Source organism: Mytilus galloprovincialis, chromosome 13 (assembly GCF_965363235.1).
Source record: "Mytilus galloprovincialis chromosome 13, xbMytGall1.hap1.1, whole genome shotgun sequence".
NCBI lineage: Eukaryota > Metazoa > Mollusca > Bivalvia > Mytilida > Mytilidae > Mytilus > Mytilus galloprovincialis.
Genome location: NC_134850.1, coordinates 18,441,139 through 18,464,182, shown reverse-complemented (window position 1 = coordinate 18,464,182; position 23,044 = coordinate 18,441,139). Strand labels below are relative to the sequence as shown.

At 32.7% G+C, this 23,044-nt stretch overlaps 1 protein-coding gene across 1 annotated transcript; it reads right to left on the bottom strand.

Moving 5' to 3' along the window:
* Positions 1-1,593: 1,593 nt before the first annotated feature.
* LOC143055942 (uncharacterized) lies at positions 1,594-14,740 on the bottom strand. The gene is made up of 4 exons (XM_076228999.1): positions 14,648-14,740; positions 5,882-6,890; positions 3,587-3,750; positions 1,594-2,000 (listed from the first exon to the last, which is right to left on the bottom strand). Exons 2-4 carry the CDS (start codon positions 6,867-6,869, stop codon positions 1,794-1,796), a joined length of 1,359 nt encoding a protein of 452 aa, XP_076085114.1. The 5' UTR covers positions 6,870-6,890; positions 14,648-14,740; the 3' UTR covers positions 1,594-1,793.
* Between the last annotated feature and the right edge of the window lie 8,304 nt (positions 14,741-23,044).

Below are 23,044 nucleotides of genomic sequence, written 5' to 3'. Positions count from 1 at the left end.
AATTTCATATATGTCTGTTCTAAGTCGAGAACCTTGTGAGTAGTTGATTTCTTAATGTTTGTTTTTATTTGGGCAACTGGATGTACATGGCAGATGTTAAACTTTGACACACAATTTTAATCGACTCGGTACGATTTAGTCTAAGAGTTTGATATACAAAAAAGTAAGAGCTGCGTTAGATAGATACCAAACTTGCGCAAGGATATGTCGTTAACATGTACATATATAAGACTTTGCACGGTTGTGGTACATTAAAAAAAACACGAATTATAAAATGATGAATTTTGATCTGCTCTATAGAGTTCTTAGAAGCAATTCAATTTTCATGTTATAGTTGAAGACTTTCCCTAATTATATTCTATCAAACCAAAAGAGGCTAAGGTATGAACTGATATTAGTTTGAATAATGCCGATATTTTTCCGATGCATCTCATATCATATTATATAAATGTCTATTGTTATAGACTACAAGCTGCCTCTAGTTAAAGTTAAATGGTTATGTACATGTATGTGTTTGCTTTCCTCTTTCATTGACCCATAAGCACATCTCCTTTTATCCTCATTTAAGTTCTCTTTAGGTCATGTGAATAAAAAAATGGGATTTCCAACGAGACTACTTTTGCCCAGAGACCGAATAAAAATCAGAAGATGTGGTTTAAGTGTCAATGAGACAACTTTCCATTCAAGTCACATGTGTAAAAACAAAAATAGGTTAAAGTACGGCCTTCAACATGTATGATTGGCTCACACCGAAGAGCAAGATATAACGGGTCCTCACATGACTAGTGTAAAACAATTCAAACAGGAAAACTATTGTATATAAAAAACGAGGAACGAGAAACACTTACAAATGTATGAACCATATCAACAAACGACAACCTCTGAACATCATGATCTTGACTTAGTATATATACTAGGTGTAAACAAATGACGAAAAAGGTCATCATTCTACCTTCATATCTGAAATCGGGCAACATCCATACCGCTGTACAAGACCTCGACATGAAAAAATACAAAATAATTAAAATTAAACAAAACTAATAATATAACGATCTGATGAATGAACAAAATGAAAAACGAAATATAAATATGATACGCAGCAACAAAAACAACAACAACAGAACAACTACCGGTTACTGTCTTGAGACAAACATACAGAATGTGACGGTTTTGGATTATTAACGCCCGAAACTCTTGACCTTGAACAAGGTCATGCCAGTGTCATGCGCGCATAAATCGGCAGCAAACGTGTTTATTATATCCGTACCATTTTCGAAAAAATATAAAAGATTTGCCATTTCATATGAACAACCCTTTCAAATACTAGTGTAATGCTTACTTGCAATGATGTTTAGATGTTAATCGTGGACCTTGACATTTTTTCTTGGTGTGCATACTGGTTTTTTCCTTTTTTTTCTCCCCCATCCCTCTTTGATTTCCCAAAACCCTCCTACACGATAAGTCATTTATTTCTATGTGGATGAAGTTTTCAGTCGATTATATATAAATAAATAGTAATTCAAAAGCAATTTTTAACATATCAACGGTTCAATAGTAAAATTACTCAATTCCCTGTACTTAAACATCAACAAATTTTATTTTAACATAAATAAACATCTTTAATTCACTGAACATATTTATTACAACAATAACATTTTTAACAGTAAATATTAATAACAAAAAACAAAGAAAGGAGTAATGTAGTTTTCTAGTTGTCACAGTTTAAATCTCGTGTTTGATTTTTTTTCTAGTATATAGCACATGTGTCTGGTACATAACCATTAGTCGTCTGCTCATGATTTTGCGGATTTATTTTCTGAAACGAATCCGTTCTCTTCCTTAGATTGTATCTGTTCAGCTGTATCGAATCGGAGATCATTGTAGTTTGTAGGAAATCGGTCGATAATCGGGTTACCATGGAGAACAGCCTTTTCAACTACTCTGAAATACCTCTGAAAAATCTTTGGTCTGTATCCAATTCCTGTCATAATGTATAGAACCTAAAATATACAAAAACTTCTAAATTCATCTGTATACCAAAAGTGTTTGTTTTTTGTTTTTGGTTGTATTAAGTGTGTCTGGTTACTCAGTTTGAGTTGGAGATGAAGGATATTAATCATTTTTTTCCAGGATTGTTTTTTTTTTAATTAAAAACAATTGCACTTTCAAGGAGACATTTAAACTTTAGAGTCATTTGAATATCGCCAATATCTTTGTGTTCAATATTAGTTTTATTGTTAAAAATTTGCGTCAAACAGTTTTCAAGAATAGTCCGTGGAACAGTATATCAACATATATGTTCGTGGTTTAGTCCATTCTGGATATGTTTTATTCTTTTATGTTATTTTCTTCCTGGTTCTCTGGTTGTCTACAGTTGGACGTCTTTGTTGTCCTTGTTACGTCGTTGTTTTCTTCGCTGGGATCTTTTTTGTTTCTTTTTTACCTTATTGCATATATGAATGGTTTCATATATTGTAGACAGGTCTGACTTCCGGTCTTTTATTACACATGGCAAGGTTCGTCGTCTATGGCCATTCATCAACCATCATTTTCCTAATTAATTTCAATTTTTCAAATTTTCAGAAAATTGTAAGGTAAATATAGATATAGGATTTAGTTGAACGAGCCTTAGAAGCAAGAAGAAAAGCCAGGTTGGAAGCAAGTACTTGTTATTTTCAGACAAAAGTTCAAATTGTTTTAATTCTGAGTTCGAATTCCAATAGTTGTTTTTTAGTATTGAAATACGATCATCTCTAAAATTCTCCCATCGAGCAGTAAACCGTTTTTAAAAAGGTTGTTTGTTTAGCTTGCGGGATGTTTAAATATTCAGCCACATCTTGTCAGCGGGTAAGGAGAGTGCCAAGCTCTCTGCACGCTGTAGAATACTTGCAACAACTCTTTTAGCGGTTTGTTGATGACATTAGGCATGTTGCAAAGCAAAATGTTTACCTATCTTACATCTCCGCTCTTTTTCAGTGGCTGTCATGTTTCCATTCTTTATATCGAGCGACTGATTTGCATAACTTATCGATGGTAATTTGTTCTCGTCCTGCATATAAGACGATAATGCTATATGAATAGAGCAAAGATCTTTTATTTGTACAATAGTTGGCTGGTTGCAGGACAAATGCTTGTAGATAGTGTATAATGGTTATTGTCAACGTACATTGTTTTAGGGTTACTCGAATATGTCGTTGAACACTTGTCAAAACCCGGTACGATTCAGAGCCGCCTTTGCTTCTTTTATTCTTGTTTATGGTATACATTATAGGTAGCTTAAATTACTGGCATTGACTGGCGATTAGACAGTATGCTAGTATGATATATGTTTTAAGTTTTTTTTTCTATATCGGATATCATTGGTTTATTTCATTTCTTTGTGAATAAAAAGTAAATTTGTGAAATTTATTTTTAGCCAACATTAAGTGCATTTAGGTCATCTGCTTGACCTAAACTGCTTTTTTCATGAAATTGGGGATACGATTTGTTTTTGGAAAAAAAAAACATAACACCCCTTGAAATTAAATGGTCGTTCCCTTATATCATAGTATTTTTAAATAATTGAATGATTAAAGATCTTACTAACCTCAGTGCCTAACAAACGAGGGGATGAAACCCATTCGTCGAAAACAAACAAGACCGGAAATAGTACCACTGAAAGTGACAGAAATACCATGTGTTTGACTGTTGATTCTTTGGTCTTTCTCTTTATTGTGAAGAACGAAGTATATGATTCCCAGTAATTGGTGCCTGGAAGAAAAATATAAACTGTTTTATAAAAAAAAAAAAAAAAAAAGCAAACGGAAAAATACAAAAATACATTATTTATGTATGTTCCTGGCCAAGTCAGGAGCCTGTAATTCAGTGGTTGTCGTTAACTTTGTTTATGTGTTACATATTTGTTTTTCGTTCATTTTTTTTCTTCATATTAATAAGGCCGTTAGTTTTCTCGTTTGAATTGTTTTACATTGTCTTATCGGGTCCTTTTATAGCTGACTATGAGGTATGGGCTTTGTTCATTGTTGAAGGCCGAACGGTGACCTATAGTTGTAAATGTCTGTGTCATTTTGGTCTCTTGTAGACAGTTGTCTCATTGGCAATAATACCACATCTTCTTTTTTTATAAACATGTACATATTATATAAAGTGCGGCTCTGTTTTTGGAGTGGTTGTTGTACTCGATCTTCAGCTTTCGGTTGTTGCGGTCTGTTTATCTGTTCATCTTTTAGACACGTTCTCGTTCCGAGATTTTCTTATTTGTCATTTCGTGGCCTTTTATAGCTTAATATGTAGTATGGGGTTTGCTCATTGTTAAAGGAAGTTGTTAACTTCTACGTTATTTGAGTTATCTCGTTGACAATCATACCCCATCTTCTTATTTGTTTATCATACTAAACTGAATTTTGACTATGCATGTTATTAATAAACTTTTATTATTAAAGATATTAAGATCTTTGTGGTAAACTAACACTCTCATAACTGATCCTTGCGGAAAATTAAGAACCGATAAAAATTATTTAAAGAAGCATTGCCAAAACAAGAAACATAAATGTTAACCGAAATCTCTCTCTATATATATATCTATAAATAACACTGGAAATTAATATCATCTGGAAATTTAATCTAGACAATAAAATCACAGAAATGAACATCTGGGTTTTAAACTGCAGATCGTGCTTGATTGAAATAAAAAGGAAAAGCGTCTTATAAACTGGATATTTAATATACCAGCCACTAGCAAGAAATCGTCAGTGGTTGTCTTACGTTATATTTTGTTGTATGTTGGTCTTTAGGCATTTCATGTAGAAACGTGTCAGTTGAATTGATCACACGTCAACCTTTCTTCATTCTGGGAGATTTAGATCTTAAAATATTATTTAGATTTTTCTACATTATTTATTTTTAAAGCTAGTAACATTGCATCTCTTTTCTGGCTCACCCATACCAATTTCTTGGTATTTTAACAGTACAGCTACATTCACAATAAACTATGTCTGTGCCTATTTCTTGATTCTTCATTTTTTTTCAAATTGTTAGAATTCAATTCAGTAAGCTCCATGCTTATCTAGACCCCTTATGGAACAGCGTGTATGAAAAACAGCTACTTTAGTAGTTATAAAAAGATTAATTTCGTCAGGAATTAACTATGTCGATAAATTGTTATTTGTACGGAGATTTGTGTCATTGGCACACACACCACATCTTCCTATATCTATAAAGAAGCAATCAGTAGAAAGTAGAACAAACGACTGGATTATTCGGGTACCATTAAATGTTGTATCATTCCATGCATGCAGTGAATAAAAACGGAAAATCTCTAATCATATGGCAAAATCAAAAGACCAAACACGTCAAACGAATGGATAACAACTGTTATAATCCTGACTTGGTACATGCATTTTCTTGTATAGAAAATGGTAAATTAAATCAGTTTCTTTCTCAAATGCATCGTAAAAAAAAAACATTAAGAACAGCTGAAAATATCAATAGAAGTGTTACAACTGTTTTCATATTAATATAAATAAAAGTGAGACTACAGGTAGACAAGAATAATCTATTGACTAGACATACTAACGATTTAAAGATGTGGCTTAGACTCAACCTGGAAAATGCGAGGCGTGGCCGAGAACTTTTTCGTTTCATATCAAATCCTTGAACAAGTATAATTATCGTTTTATGACTTAGATATAAGATATGGTATGAATGCCAATGAGACAACCATACATTCAAGTCTCAATATGTAAAAGTAAACCTTTAGAGGCTTTCTGATGGTCGAATTCAATTTTGTTCGAGGGGTAAAAAAGTGGCTGCTTTTTTTAAATCTTCAAAAATTTCGAAAATAGCTAAAATATTGTACAATTTAAAAAAAAACATGTCTTACCTGTTACATTTGGGGGTAACTGTGGGACTACCAAATGGGATGCAGTTTGCATGAAAGACACAATGTAACTCCATACCAACGGATTGCTGTAGATGTTTGTCGGGTTGTACCACCGATTGTCAATGGCCCGATAACTGTAGTACCACACATTTCCTGCCATATTAAGAAGAGCAAGAACACCAAATGTTGCAACACCCCATTCCCAACTGTTTTGACGGACACCTATGATGACGTAGGCAACACCAAAAATGCCAAATAAGACAAGAGCTAAGTTAACTGCAAACACATTTCCGTATCGTAATTCTCCAAGGGTCGGGATGTTGAACTGAGCAAGAAACACCATCAACAACAGCACATTCGTTGGTATGGTAAAGAAATGTACATATTTTGAGAAAAAGCCTTGATGGAATATGTCAAACGTATACATCTGGTGGAGGACGTCCGAAATATCCCATTGTGTCCTTGGAACTATCAGCCAATAATTTAGGATTTTTTTCAAGAAGTTATCTCCGGGAATGTTTGAGTATTCTGGTTTATCTCTGTGAGCTAGTGCGTCATTGCTAGTTGGGTCACGTGTAAAGGATGATAGGGATTCCACTATCTTTTCTGACACAAGTCTCGCCGTCGTGACGTTAGTTTGTAGTTTTTGAAAATATTTTTCCATCAGTTTTTTTCTTGCATTTTTGTTCCAATATCGAAGTGATAAAATTTGGAAATTTATCATGTACATGCGCGTAGAAATAATGTCGTCTCTTTCAATGTCCAATCGAGCATCGTAGAACGGTAATTGTACATTTGGATGACGCAAGCTATTCAATGGATGGTCATTTAAGGCATTCTGAATGTAAGCATGTAGATATGATTCGGTCTTCTCGACTTGATCATCAGTTTGTAGATTTTCCTTTCCCACTTGTATAATCTGTATAAAGGTATACAAATTAGCCAATTCATTACCCGTCAATTCGTCCTCGTAAGTCTTGGACGCCATCTATGAACATGTAGCGCTAGCCTAAAACAGCATAGAAAATCATTTGAAAGTATGTAAAGATATCAGGTTTTTATACCACGATATAAACCCCTACAGATTATCTGTCTGAAATAATAAATCGCCTACTTTAATTAAGTTTCATGGAAAGGCGATCCTCAGAATAAAGGCGGAGTTTAACTTCATCTTCAGCAGACTACAGACAGTTTTAATTTCTATTGTAAAGACATCCGCTGTTTCGGATTATGATTAAAGTGGCATCATCTTGTTTAGCTATTAAAAAAGATTTAAACTATGGTTATTTATTGCTTATATATCAAACTAATTATTAATCACATGGGAAACCCTCCTCCTAATTTGACACCCACAAACATTTATGCGATAGATTTAAACAAAGACAACCTTTCGTTTAAATTAACAAGAGTGCTATGCTCAATTAAAGATTAGGAATAGCTTTATATTAGCCAAAAAACAGTCTAATTAAGTAATTTGCATGCATACATGCCTTTATGGTTTGAACATTAAAATCGTGATGTTTTGAAAGGTAAATGACATTGAACTGAAATGTATTACAAAACCAATACACATGAAAAATTAGAAGTGGGTTGTATAAGGTTTATTTTTTTAAATTATATAGACCATGTTTCTCTAATTTTTTTTTAAGTTACTTTGCCCATAATTATCTATTCTTTATATTTTAAATCCCCACAATTCTCTTTTCGTTATAATTTTTGCCTATTTTCTCTAGTTTTTTTAAACAGCACTTTCTGTACACTGTTTTGTATTCAGTAACCCATCAGACCCTCACAAACGTCTGTATCTATTTCATCTGTAGTAATTTTTCGTGTGTTGGATCCATTGATATTTAAACAGAAGTAGTTATTTGTATGATTTTTTCCCTTAAAAGTACTTTTGTTTTAGCATTTTGATTAAAATGACAATTAATTTCAAACAAATATAGGTATTTTATACAGCTAGAGACAAGTAGAAGAATATGTAGTATGAGTGCCAATAAGACAACTCTCCATCCAAGTCTAAGTTTATCAATGTTAACCATTATTATGATTATAGGTCAAAGTACGGTCTTCAACACAGAGCCTTGGCACCGCTATACACATTTACTACATTCTTATACTGGTATTTTGGCATTGTATAATATTTTGTTTTCCTGTCATGATTATGAAGTCTTTACACAAAATCCATTGGATGTGTACTGATTGATACTGAAGTGTTGAATATACACGATTAGTTATATTTAAAAGAACACTCACTCGTCCAATGGAAAATCGGTATTTTCCGTAATATGTTCATGTACATAGCTTTCCATGCACTAAAACATGCTAAACATGAATGACTGTCCATTTAGGTTATTAACGTAAATTGTTAATTACTGCACGAAAGAAGTCAAGATTTACAGGATTTAGATTTTGCAAAAAGCAAACGCATTTCTATTTTTGAACATTTATCCTTTTTGAACTAATACAACTCTCTTAAAGCTTATTTCGCCTGTTAACATCAGGGGCGGATCCAGCCATTTAAAAAAGGGGGTCCAAACCCAGGATCAAGGGGGGTCCAACCATATGTCCTTATTCAAATGTATTGATCGCCAACCCCCGGAACCCTCCCCCTGGATCCGCCATTGAACATAACCCGTATGAGGCTTTTAAATTACATCAATTTTATTAAACACCTAAACACTTTAAATGAACTCATATTAATAGAGAGGCAAAATATACCAAAGTGACTTCAATCTTATCAGTCGAAATAAACTAACAACGCCATAGAAAAAGAAAAATACCACGTGTTACAGACAATCAACAGTACACTAAACTCAGCATAGAAAACTTATTTAGATCGAGCAACACGGACCCTCATCAAAAACTGGTCACCAACTCATGATGGGGTCCTTAAAATTTACGAAGGAATGATTTCAACCTCATCACTTGGAATTGTTGGTTTAATATACGTAGCTTCCTTGTGAGCAGAACTCCTCTATCAAATAAATCATGATAGAAATTCATCTCGAAAATGATTTCGACTGAGAGGGATGTGCTCCGTATGCAGGAGAAGGTTCCTAAATAGAAATGGAAAGTTGGGAAATCAACCCTTTTGTCGGAACGTTTTGTTTTCAACCGACCATCATTGCCTTTAATGCACCAGGTTTCAAAACTTCACAAAACATGAAGAAGTATTGGCTGACCTATAAGTATAATGGATAACACAATCAATTCGGTGATATATCTTATTGTGCATGTTATACACGTGCGTATCTGGATATGCATGCTTCTTTATTGATTGTTTACAAAGGTGGCAATCGGTAAACTTCGGTTTCAAAATACGACCATTAATTAGCTGCCATATTTTCACAACAACACTGACCAAGTGAAATGTTTTTGTTTACGATAATACGATATGGATTCAAAAAGAATGATAAAATCGTGCACAGAAGTCTTAAGTTTATTCACCAGTCACTCGTTTCATATGACTTTAAAGTGTGACTTTCTATCCAATTGCGATTATGTATATTAATCCCGCTAAACATATCAATTTTTAAGGGAGAAATACTAATAAATATTCTTAATATAACCTTTTAATGAAGTAATTAGTTATTATTCTGTTTTGCTTTTTCCAATTATATTGATGTGTTGTAAAATGATGCCCTTTATGGGTTCTTGCTTAGATTAATAAAATTCTTATCTTATCTTATTAACCGTATATATAGGGGTGTTTTTTTCTCTCGATATTCATAACATTTTTATATGTAGAAAATGCGATTATTGTGTAATTTGATAAACGTATTTAAAACAAAAAAGATATAATAAAAAAGAAATAAATGTATAATTAATCACTTACATCGCAAAATCGTGATATACGGATTACGTGTCACACGGTTCGGTGTCCAGTACATGGTAATAAATTGTATCATTGTTTTCAATAAATACATTTTATACAATTTGCCTTGTTTTAAAAGTAATATGAAATAGCATTTATTTATTAGATCTATTTTTCTGTATGTGGAGAAATAATATCAAACATGTGGTGCACACTGAAAAGCATGTACTTTAACGATGTTTAAAATTTAAAGTTATTTGAATAGACAGAAAAAAATATCACAAAAAATTTGGGCGATATCTTTTTGCGCCAAAAAGTAACTCATTTGCGCCACAACTTAATTGAGCCAATACCTCTTTTGCGCCACCTAATTTTCAAAACTATAGGTATCATTTGCGCCAATAAAATAATCATCTAATTACGCCAATTTTATATTTTTTTTTTATTTATATATATAACAACTAAATGATTGACTAGGTACCAACAGCAACAAATTCCTCTGACATTGTACACTGAAATTTCAAATTAGCCTCGCATCCTAATAAAATTATACCGCTTTTTAGATCGTTACATAATACAAAGTCATCATTTTTGTTTGTCGCAACACCAATATCATCCAAGATTCTGTGAAATTCTGCTCGATTTTTAGATTAAGCCGGACGCAGTTTTCTTCTCTCTCTATACATAGACTGACACACATATTTTAAATCTTTCTTTTCTAAATTTTCTTCTTCAATTTTGAAGATCTCGGAATTTGTTATTTTTGAAGGTCGCTCTGACAACACATTGGTTGCTTTTCTTTTACACGCAGTTCTCAAAATTTGACGTTCTAATTTCTGGACACTGATAATGAAAAAATTATATTTCTTTTTACAAATGAAAATATGGTATTTTATACTGCCAAAATCTGCTATGAAATTTTAAATTTGGCGAAAATGTATTTTATACTCGTGATAGTTGACTTGTATTTGCATCATAATTTTAAGACAAAAATGTTTTATAGTCTCTCAAAACTCTATATAGAGTGGCTCTTGTTGTTAACTTGTATTTTTAAAAGCTGTATATTTTATATGTAACAAGTCGCGAGACTTTAATAAAGTATTTGTCTTGATATAGGTAAAACATGTACAGGTATGATATAGGTAAAAAAAAACAGGTAAATGTGGCGCAATTTCATTGGGCGCACTACGTTTGCGCGCATTTGGGGATTAAAATATTTTACGTTTGCGCGCAGCTTTTGATTACATTTGCGCGCATTTATTTTACAGGTAATCTCAGGTAAAAATATAAATAAAAATGATATTAAGTTATAAATACCTATTTTTTTTGGTATTTTCATATTAATCAATTATTAATTTTAAAAATAGTTTGTTTATCAGTCAAATTATATACTGTTCATATTTAATTCTAAAAGCAAGTACAAACTCCGTTATAGCTTTAATAAGGTCAAGTCACAATATATGAATGGGCTATGTCACGGATTTTCTTAAAATGTTGCATACACCTCGAAAAAAATCTGCGGTTTTATCTCTTTTTTCCCTGCCTTTTGAGATTTATACTAAAGGAAGGGGTACTGATACTTGTAAATAATTGAACACATTAATAGATAAATAAGTATTATTACCTGTATTTTCCCTAAAAAATTACTGATTGAATACTTTCAAAAAATGTGCCTTATGATAACATTAAGAATGGAAATGGGGAATGTGTCAAAGAGACAACATACTAAGACTAACGGAAGGGTTACTGATACTTATAAATAATTGAACAAATTAATAGATAAATAAGTATTATTACCTGTATTTTCCCTAAAAAATTACTGATTGAATACTTTCAAAAAATGTGCCTTATGATAACATTAAGAATGAAAATGGGGAATGTGTCAAAGAGACAACATGCATACTAAGACTAACGGAAGGGTTACTGATACTTATAAATAATTGAACAAATTAATAGATAAATAAGCATTATTATCTGTATTTTACCTGAGTTTACCTGAGTTTACCTGCCAAAAAAATGCGCGCAAATGTAATGGAAAGCTGCGCGCAAACGTAATGATTTTTGTGCGCAAATGTAATGGTAATGCGCGCAAACGTAATGCACCGATTTCATTTCATTTATTGGCGCAATTAATACCATCAAAATAAAAGAGAGTGGCGCAATTAATACCTTTTCAAAACTGCAATTGGCGCAAATTGATTCTGCCCAAAAATTCCTTATAATTTAATTCTTTATACCATTTTCAATGAATAAGTTTTAAGAAAAAATTGTGATTTCGTCTGGGTGTCATGACAAAATGTTGTCTATGAGCTGATTGATATAAAACCCCAGCAAATCAGAAGACGTGTTACATCTATTATTAAATATATTTTATATAACGTCCATTTATTGTAGCGTTGAATTAACAAACCTTTTTGAGATAAGTTTGTTTGGTAAATTTTTACACGTTTAATAACACACTTTAGTTTTTTTTTTGGTGTATAGCAATTAATCAATTATAAAGTTTTAACGTAGATTCATTTCTGTTGAAAAACTTTATAGACAATAAGTTAGAGATGGGTCATTGTACAGTAAAACACTAAATGACAACAACAGCAATTTGTTACACATGATCAGAAAATTATGACCTATACGGAACGTAAGGTTGTCTATAATTACTTACCACCACTTCTTTTGATTGTTTGTGTTTTAACGCAACTTAAAGCGTCATATATGGCCCGAGTTATTTCGTAGTGCATTTCTTTTAGACAATAAATTCAAATTAAAAAAATCGCACCTGCTCTTTCTCAAAAAGATTTTTACAGTGTAGTGTACTACCAGTGAAACAAATAATATCAAAATTATAGAAACTTCTACCAGCTCTAACTCAACATATTGACAGTTCTGTGTTAAGGGGTGTAAAATTCAGTTTGACAGCTTCAGACGTGATAAAATTTGACCTTTTTGAACTGGACCAAATCAATACTTAACATAAAGATTCAGCACCCAAATTTTTTTGACATTGTAATTACATCCCCCTACTTAATATTTCATGCATTTAATATCAAGAAATAAATTGGGAAAGTGTATCAAATAAAACATGCAAGTTATACACTGTTTACACAACGAAAACCAAAGGACGATAACTGTGTCCTTGGACCATATAGCCAGCGGTGCATTACGTTTGCGCACATTACCATTACATTTGCGCGCAAAATCATTGCGTTTGCGCGCAGCTTTTGATTACAATTGCGCGCATTTTTTTGACAGGTAAACTCAGGTAAAATACAGGTAATAATACTTATTTATTTATAATTAGTTCAATTATTTACTAGTATAAGTACTCATTCCGTTAGTCTTGGTACCCTACTCACCAACGATGAGGTGGAAGTGGGATTTCGAGCAAGATAAGTCCGTTTTATTATGCACAAGCACTAAATCCTAGAAATATGTACAGATAAAAAAATTAAAAAGCTAAAACATAGCTAATCATAAAGGAAAAAGTATTGATAATTTCATTACTTTACATGTAGGTACGTGTCGAAACTCCATGTTTGTGCCTTGGTGTAACTTTACAAACTAACTTAAATTATTTACTTATTTTAAAAACGATCACTATTCGTTTAAATCCTTTTCACTCTGAAATGTTCGCAATGAAGTTACATGTATTAATTAAGCTATACTTCGGAGTTAATAATGATCACTTAATAATTGGTTTTATAATTCAATATGAACAATATATAGTTTGAATTAAGAAATATTTTCAAAATTAATAATTGATAGTCATATTTATTATGAAAATAAAAAAATATATAGTCAATTGTAATTTGGTTTAATTTTTATTTATATTTTTACCTGAGTTTACCTGTAAAATGAATGCGCGCAAATGTAATCAAAAGCTGCGCGCAAACGTAAAACATTTTAATCCACAAATGCGCGCAAACGTACTAAGTGCGTCCATAGCCAGAAATTAGTAGTACTTTAGCTAATTAATATTCATAATATGTAAATGAGAATTGTACCACGTGATAACAGTTTAAACTGGACTGGCTTGATATCATTAAAATCTTTAAAACACGGATATTATAAGTCACACAGAGTCCTTGTTTATAATCACTCTGATATTACCGTAAAGTTGTCAGGCGGTCAAAATCAAAACAATGAACGCGAATTTAGTGATTTATTCGTGTTTTCGTGAGTTTATTCTTCTTGAAATAGGGGCATTTTAACTTTACGTGGGAACCTAGAGTCAATCAACGACTACACATAAAAGGTTTGGACTTGCTTATTCTTTGGAAATTCAAGTTTCAAGTTTCATCCCCGCAACCTGTTTTTGTAATGACCTTGTTGGCCAATTGTCAACACAAAGTTTGGAAATTTGACGTTTCAGCCATTTTTGCCTGTATTTTATACTGCAATGTTAAAAGCCTCTCGCTTCGATTTTTTAAATAGCTCAAGAACCTTGATTTTTGGAACGACAGTCATTATGTTTCGTCATATTAATGTGTATATTTATTTTCTGTCCTGATAGACAGGTTGTGGGGACAGAAAATAAATATACACATTAAATTAAAGTTAAACAGACAATATATTTCAAAATTTCCTATCATTTCAATATATTAATTTCCGTGACCCGTATCCGATTTCTTTAGTATAATATTCAAATAAGAAAAGTGGTGTTGATTTCTGGATATGTCACTTTTGAGTTATTTTGTTGCGGTCAGTTTAAATAGATGGAGGAGGCCACCGACCACTTCATTTGAACTTTGGTGGGTAGTTGTCTCATTGGCAATCATACCACATACCTTTATTTCATGTTAGCAGAGTAAATTAATAAAAAACACATTAAGCTTTTAAAAAATATGATGGATAACTTGTTCGCAACGATAATCATTGCCGGATTAACAATCCGGTATATACTTTTCTTTTATAATACCGTTCTATTAATTATCAAAAAGGAGATTACTAACCTTAGTTACTCGGGTGACGTAGTTTTGCTCCCATTATACACTAGTGCCGGGATTCTCTAGATATCTGTAACAAAATGACGTCAACGGTATTGTTATCTACAACCATCCATGGTGACAATTATGGCACAATATTATCTCATCTCTATTTTTTGTCAAACAAGCAGTTCTTATTGTGTAAACTCAATTCTGAAAAAAAAAGATAATGTATGAAGTTGCATGACATTGCCATATATGGTTTAATCTTTTTCAGATCCTTCAATATGTTATTACCTTCAGCTCGTGTCCATAAAAGTTGATAGACAAATACGGAAGTACTTCAATCATTTTTTGCTATTCGTCATTTTTTCTCCGATAGTACTTCAATAATTTTATTGTTATACGTCATTTTATCTCCGATAGTACTTCTATATCCGACAAAATGACGTATACCAATAACAATTGAAGTGTAAGTACAACAATAATTAAACAAGTGCAACAATGATTTAAAAGATACAACAATGATTTTACAAGTGCAATACATGATTTGAGGTTAGAAGGTGAATTCGACCCTTATATTGCCCCAGGAAGAAGCGAGGCAAATACATTTTTTATACAGATTTGTATGCCAAAAACGAAAGAAGAAAATAACAGATTCAAGCGGGTTTGGGCACAACTTGCATCCCTTCTATTCCCTATAATTCACTTTCAAGTAATAAAAGCTTGGATTAAATACAATATATGTATACATTTTAATTCCTACACTTAAAAAAATAAAGTTAAAATGTATTATTGTCATAACACGTATAAATATCATTATGGCCATTTAACACATGACATGGGTAAAATCTCTTTGTTCTTACTGTGCTATTATCTGGATAATGCTCAGCCAAGGTGTGCATTAACTGTTACTACCTCATATATACTGCACAGTTCAAATCTTTTTTTACCTTTAGGGGTGGTTTCTGGATTTTGAACGGGGCGTTATTCTAAAAAATTTAAAAAAATATATAACCGAGTGCATGTAGCGAGACAAAAACGATATTGACGATTTTATGCTTAAACACGATACTTTGTCCAATCCAAGGGTGAACGACCTATTCGCCCCAAACCCCGAATTCGCCATCTGCTTTAACATGTTTAAAATAACGACAAAGTTGAACTTTGTACGAACATCGTAGTTTCAAAATAGGAAAAAAGAGAGGTTTCTCATTCCCCCCCCCCTTTTTTTTATCTCAGCTGGGACATAAAATATTTCATCATATTTTGTGTACAACGTAAATCTTAAATCAGTGTTTTAAAGTAAGAAAGAAAGTTAAAACATTTTTTGGTAATTTCTGCCAAAAAAGAAATGTATTTGAATATCTATTCCTATATCTTTTATAGAGAATTTAATAAGGATCATGTTTAAGTTTGTTTCAAAACAGGGTGCCGGAGGGGGGGGGGGGGGGGGGGTAGCTGGAGATCAATCAGACTTCATTTAGATGGACATGTCTTAAAAATTAATACAGTTAATACAGAAGATAAAATGAAATCTGTGGGGTTGGGGGAGTAAAAGATTGGAAAGAGAAACGTATTTTCTGTTTTATATTAAACATTTTAAGTTTAGGTAATATAACATCTTCTTCGGTTCATCTTTCTCTAAGCATATCATTGAGGGAAAGAAATTCAAAAGCAATCAATCCAAACTCAATAACCCTTTCAGTTATGATTTTTTTTTCATACACCGATTTGAAAGAACACAATTTGTCAAAGTCTTAATCGTCACTAATTAAATTCAAAATGGGAATGCATTTAACAGAAACGATAAAAGAAATCTACCATTAAATCGCAGTTTTAGAATAAGTCCAAACATAAAAAAGTTATTGATTTAAAACTTACCAAAGTCGTAATTCCCCATTTCTTAACCCTACAAGAATCTTTCCTCGGTTCCCTGGATTGCGGAATATCGTCCACATTTCTTAAACGTTCACGTAAATTGATGGCGTCATGTGTTTAAACAGTTATTGGCCAATCAAATCGGTATATAGGATTTAATCTGCACGCTCGTGTGACCCTTTATTCCGAACCTTACGTCGTTCGGGTTAATTAGGGTCACACGAGCGTGCAAATTAAATCCTATATACCGACTTGCTTGGTCAATAACTATAACATATTTATGATAAATAAGATGCGGGGTATATGCCAACGAGAGAGCAACGCAACGACAAACATAACCAAAAGATATACTTATAGGTTACACATACTAGTAGTCTGCTACATCAGAAAGAAAAAAAACAATCAAATGTCTCGATTCTATAAACTTGACTTGTGAAAAAACTTAACAGAATGAATTGTTCGTATGTTATAATGTTACACCACTGCCCCAGGTTATGATGAGGCTTGAGCACTCACACACACCCTGTCCCCTTCTTTATGTGCCTGTCCAAAGTCAAGAACCTGTAGTTCAGTAGTTGTCGTTGGTTCTTGTCTGTCATATTTGTTTTCGTAAATTGTTTTGTTATAAATGAGGCAGTTAGTTATCTCAATTGAATCGTTTAAATTTTCATTTCGGGGCCTTTTATTGCCGACCATACGGTATGGGTTTTTCTCATTGTTGATGGCCGTACAATTGCCTATAATTGATGAGATCCATTTCTTTTAATCTTCAGTAGGTATTCTCTCATTGGCAGTCATACCACATCTCCTTATTTTAATCAATTCTGGAGGCGATCACGCTACCACGAGGCCATCGAGACGGTTTTTACTCTTTGAAAATAAGAAATCTTTTTGATATTTTTTTCAGCAAGCAAACATCCGCTTTTACTGAATTTTTCTTTAGTGTGTCATCTGATCTCAATGTTGACTTATGAAAACTTATTTAAGTACAAATTAAAAAGATTTTAAAAGTCAACAGCGTGAGCAGGTGTGTTTATTGGTAAAAGTTATTGAAGGTATATCATTTTCAAAGAAACGTTTTTAAGTTATCACAATCTTTGTCAACCTTTGCTGGAAATTTTCGAAAAAACATTAGTATACCAACTGAAATAATTCATAACTGAACTGGCGTCGGTAATTATTGTCATTTAACTTTTTTTCGAACCAAAATACTAACAATAACCCATTACAAGCTCAAGTGGTAGTCATGTATAGTCTTTCTAATTTGTTGAAATGGAAAATAAATCTAGGTAAACTTATTTATTCTTTCACTTACTAGTAACTTTTTCTAAGAGGTTACGAATTCAACACTGTACTTAGATCTTTGAATATTGTTTTTATTGGAGTAAATATTGATTTGTTAATATCAGTAAGTTAAAACAAAACTTAAAAATATTGTTACAAAATGCGGTACTACAATCTGTCGGTACCCCAATTTTGACATTGTACTAGATCATGTTTTCTCCGATGGTTAATGACGTATATACACTAAGTTCTTAGGATGTTGGATGATTACTAATTGATATTATAGTCTTAGATGTATTAATTTTTTATTATTTGTAATTTGCTTTGAACTAGATGTCTGCGGTTACTCTCAGATCGGTACTTCGTCTTTTTTGTTGTTGTTAGGGATGTGTAATAAATACTCTTCCACGTGCAGTCTGTGATTTTGTTTTGATGTTTTCGATCTCATGTTTTCTACCCCAACTTAACTGAAATTAAGGTGTGTTTCTTATATGTAACACCCTGACTGTCCAATGTAAGGGGAGGATTGGGTGCTCAGAAAGACGTTTAGCAACGCCACATTCTGTGTGTGTCTGTCCTAAGTCAGAAACCTGTTGTTCAGATGTGGTCGTCGGTTTATGTTCGTCATATTTGTTTTTCATAAATTGTTTTGTTATTAATAAGAAAATTGGTTTTCTCAATTGAACTTTTTCATGTTTTAAGGCAACTATATGGTATGTGGTTTTCTCTTTGTTAAAGGCCGTATAGTTGCCTATAACTGCATACATTCACTCCATTTGAACCCAGTCGGAAACCAGGTTGAAATAGAACAAAAGAATCGAAGCTCTTTGTTAGAGAAGGCGATAAATGTTTACTGTATTGTTTACTATTAATAGTGACAAAATTTTTAAAAGTTAATAGAAACAAACAAAATTGCAATTTTTTTCTCAATTACGAGGTGTTTTATTTTAAAAACACCATTTGCATAAGTTTTCAATTTATCTAGTACATAGTTAAGCAGAACAATTAGATCATATGAAGTCGACGACATGGATATCTTTCAAGTTGGATGAAGAAAATGCATAACCTCCGATTTTTATGAAAAAATTACTACGGACGGAAAACATATCAATCTATTAGTTCAGTAATTTTCGTGTCTGCCCTTCCATTATGTGACTCAAGAAAAAATTTCAAAAAATGGGTAACAATTGTATCGAAAAGAGAAAATCGAGTACACCTTTTTATGTTAGGGCGTGTTTGAGATGTATATGTTGTCGTAAACGTACAAAGCAAGAATATTTGATATATCATCTCGCTTCAGATTCTATCATTTTTATATATCAAAGCTACAAGTTGACTTTATAACACAAAAAAATCACAGTACTAAAAGATGAAATATATGGGTCAAGTGAAATACCTATCTAATGAGTCACAAAAACAGAGAAGGTGTGTTCGAATAGCTATTTTTTTGTACTTGACGACAGTCTTTCAAGTTGGATGATGAAAATGCATATCTTCGAAAAATTCTAATTTTTTGTGTGTGATTACTAGGGTTTATAGTCTTCATACACTAAAAAAATGTAGTCTGCCCTTCCACGAAATATTTAATTAGAATTTTTTTAAATGTTTAAGAGTTTTCGAATATTCCACCTGACAACCGATCAGACAATAGTTTTAAGTTGAATCAATGCAAACAAGATCATTAACTGATGCTCATTAGCTAGTAGATACATTTGTCTATTAAGATACAACTGACATATAAGGATCGTAATGGTGCTTTGTGGATAAATTTATCGGTTTTCATGAGCAAAATTAGCAGCGCGTCATCCTTACAATGGCTTTCATTTCTACGATTGTGAAAATGAACTGGCGTAATAGGGAGATAATTTTGACGAAGTAGAATCGTGACTGTGGTGGATAGTTGTTTCATTGGCAATAATATCACATTGCCTTATCTATATATTTTGAACGTAAAAAAATCTTTTTTTAGTTGGAACGTTGTCATTCGTCTCAACTCGACCGATTCCGTACCCTCATCTAACGAGAGTAGCGGATTCTACCGAGGATTGCCGTTTGGGAACGTTGTGTACTATAACGCTCAGTGGTGCCGAAGTCTTTTCAGTATAAACTTTGCTTACATTTCAATATTCAAATCTTGTCCCACATAATTCTTAGGAAAAGTCCACACAAATTATGTTTAAACCAAAAGTTGCTCTTTTTTCAGACTCTTTCATTTCACAGCAGTTTCACGTGACACAAATCAACCATATTTTTACGTTAAGACGTACAATTAAGTTTAAGGTGGCTCACCCCAATAGTGACCCCCGGTAGAATTTTTTTATTTTCACATATTCTGTAGATTTTTTTATGCTGAATCCAAAAATGCAAAGAAAAAAGGGGGTCACCAGGCTCGTTTTCTCCTCAAATTGAAGCGAAATGTGCGATTTTGACCCTATTTCCAAACATGCCCACCCTTCCAACAATAACCGTTACATCAAAGTCAAAGACTTTTAAAACCAAGTCAGTATGATTTTTATGTGAAAAAACATTAGAATTTGAACTGTAAACCTTTCCCTTGGTTGTTTTTGACTTAAAAATCCTTTTATTTTCAGATTAATGTCTAAATTTTGCATTTTCTAATTTTAGTTTAAGGCAAAAAATATTGGTTTAATCGATTTTTCGTAAAATTTCCCCGGTAGATTTTTTTTAAAAACAGATATGTCAAAGCTATGAACTTTTCGAACATTTTAAGGTAAAATAAAATGGGGGTCACCAGGCTTTTAAAAAAGTTACGAGCTTTTGTTTAACCCCTCTACCCCATAAGGTCTGATTTCATTGCACTCCATTAATTACTTAATTGTGAATTTTTTATTGATGGCTTTAATAAAATAATGTTTGTAATTATATCAATAAACGATTGGTGAATATAAATGCGGTTATCGTATTACTGTTTGTTATCAAAAAGTGAAATTTTGATTATTTTGGTGAAATACGGTAATTTTGTCTGGCGCGAGTTGCTTCCCTCTAATTTGGCGCCATTATCGGACCAGAGGAATTTCAAGGTCGCCATTGCCGAGCAGCATACTATATTGATGAATACGGCCAAATGTTATCAGTATAACGAAAAATACAAACTTGGGGGTTGTCTCAAAATACTCGCTACTGTTGAAAATCACTGCGGCTGAAACCTTGCACGGGCTCAATTTCTGTTCTATGTTTAATATTATAGATCGTTATAGCTGGTATCTTATTTATGTGTTTATTTTACCTTTTACAGACAAGTTGTTAACATGTCTGGCCAGTTTTGCAAAATATCCGTGTGCAAACGGCCGAAGAGGAAGGGATGACATCTACTGTCATTTTTACGCTACCGTTAGCAATGGTTAGTGTCAATGAATTAGTCTTTTTTAAGACATATTAGTCCGAGATTAGCCCCAGCTTGTCTGGCAAAACAGCCGTTGGACGTCAGAGAAATCTCGGACTAGGGTCATATGTATGTGGGGTACCCCATAACTTCCATCGGGACAGTTTCTACTCCTTGACCCCAACTATATTTCCCTTCCCATTTTACTCTAAAATCCCCCCCCCCCCCTTTTTACTTCAATTCTTCCATCTCCTTGCCCCAAGACAACATATATTTCAAAGATACCCCCTTTTCCCTGATCCCTCATTCCCCTGTCTCCTTACCCCTGTCCACCCCTCTATTAAGGTCTGGGGTTTGATTGACTTCTTTATTTTCTTGAGAATATGATATAATTGGCCTAATTTGTAAATGATAAACCCTACAGTAGGAGGCAATACATCTTATCGAAGGATTCATCTTGATCAATCACAATTTGTTTACCATTAACACCCCCCCTAATTCTGTTAGGTATACAAAAAGGTCTTAAGGTCTAGTAATAGAAGTATCAGGGTTAAACATGTACAGAATGCAGCCATAAGTATTTGTCACTTGAGATTTTTAGCAGTTCATATATATTGTATATAATATAAAAAAGAAGATGTGGTACGATTGCCAATGAGACAACTATCTACAAAAGACCAAAATGACACAGACATTAACAACTATAGGTGTATACATTTTTTCAAAAAAAAATATTTTGGGTTGATTTTCAGCATCCTGGTACCAATAGAAGCAGTATTATCACAGGTTTATTTTTTGGTTATATTTTTTTTTGTGTCTCGACTAGCTCATTTTCATTATTTTCTGTTCAGAAATTCGATATATATACATGTATATTCAATCAAATTAAATTATAAAAAAATATTTTATGTGTTCTCAAGGGAAAACAAAAATAAATGAAAACGAACCTATTATCAAATAAACACATATTAATTTAGACCATTTTAGTTCTTTTAAGGTTACCCTTGCATTGTCAGTCTTATCAAACTTGCATGTACCTCCCAAATTTGGTTTCTGTTCTCCAACTTCAGTTTGCCTCTACCAATGTTATGAAACTAATACACAATTAGTGCATATATATGTGCTTACTACATTGTACCAACAAACACACATGAAGTTTGAATTTTTGGTGGGGTTGCTTTTACTTTTTTAGAGTTATGCCCCTTTACAAATTAAAAAAATGCTGAAATTTTGTTCCTTTCTTTAACACAAGTTTGCTTCATCCAAATGTTCTGAAACTTATATGCAATGCTTACTACAACAACACTCAGATCAAGTACAAATTTGGGTGGTGTCACCCTTTTCATCCTTTATATGCATGTGGCTGCTCATCTGTGTCCCATGGACACATTACCATTATGAACTAGTCTACATCTATATGCTTTTGAATGTCAATAATTGTTGATTTTCTGACAGAATTACTCTCCTATTTAATTTCAGGCTGCAAGTACATTTGTACATGTACATTGCAAATGGAAGGAGTGAGCTTGGAATGTTCAACTTTACTTGGAAACTATTGGCAAAGTACTGACAGAATTTCATGAGAAGCCAGTATCATATTCTAGTCTTGCAACCGGAAACTATGCGTAAAGTGCTGAAACTTAAGAACAACATTCTACATGTATATATGCAATATATGTTGCCACAATCCACTTAAGGAGCTAAGGAGCTAAGATCAACTATAAATTGGAACTACATGTATATGCTTTAGTGCTGTCAAAATCCTTTAAAAAAATCAAATCAAAAGGACCTACTTCACCTATATATATAGCTACCTGTCCCAATGATGAATACAGATCATATATATGAGTCTACTCTTATAAATAAAACAGTGAAGGAGAATAAAAATAAAGAAAATATAGAGCTGATCAGCTAAT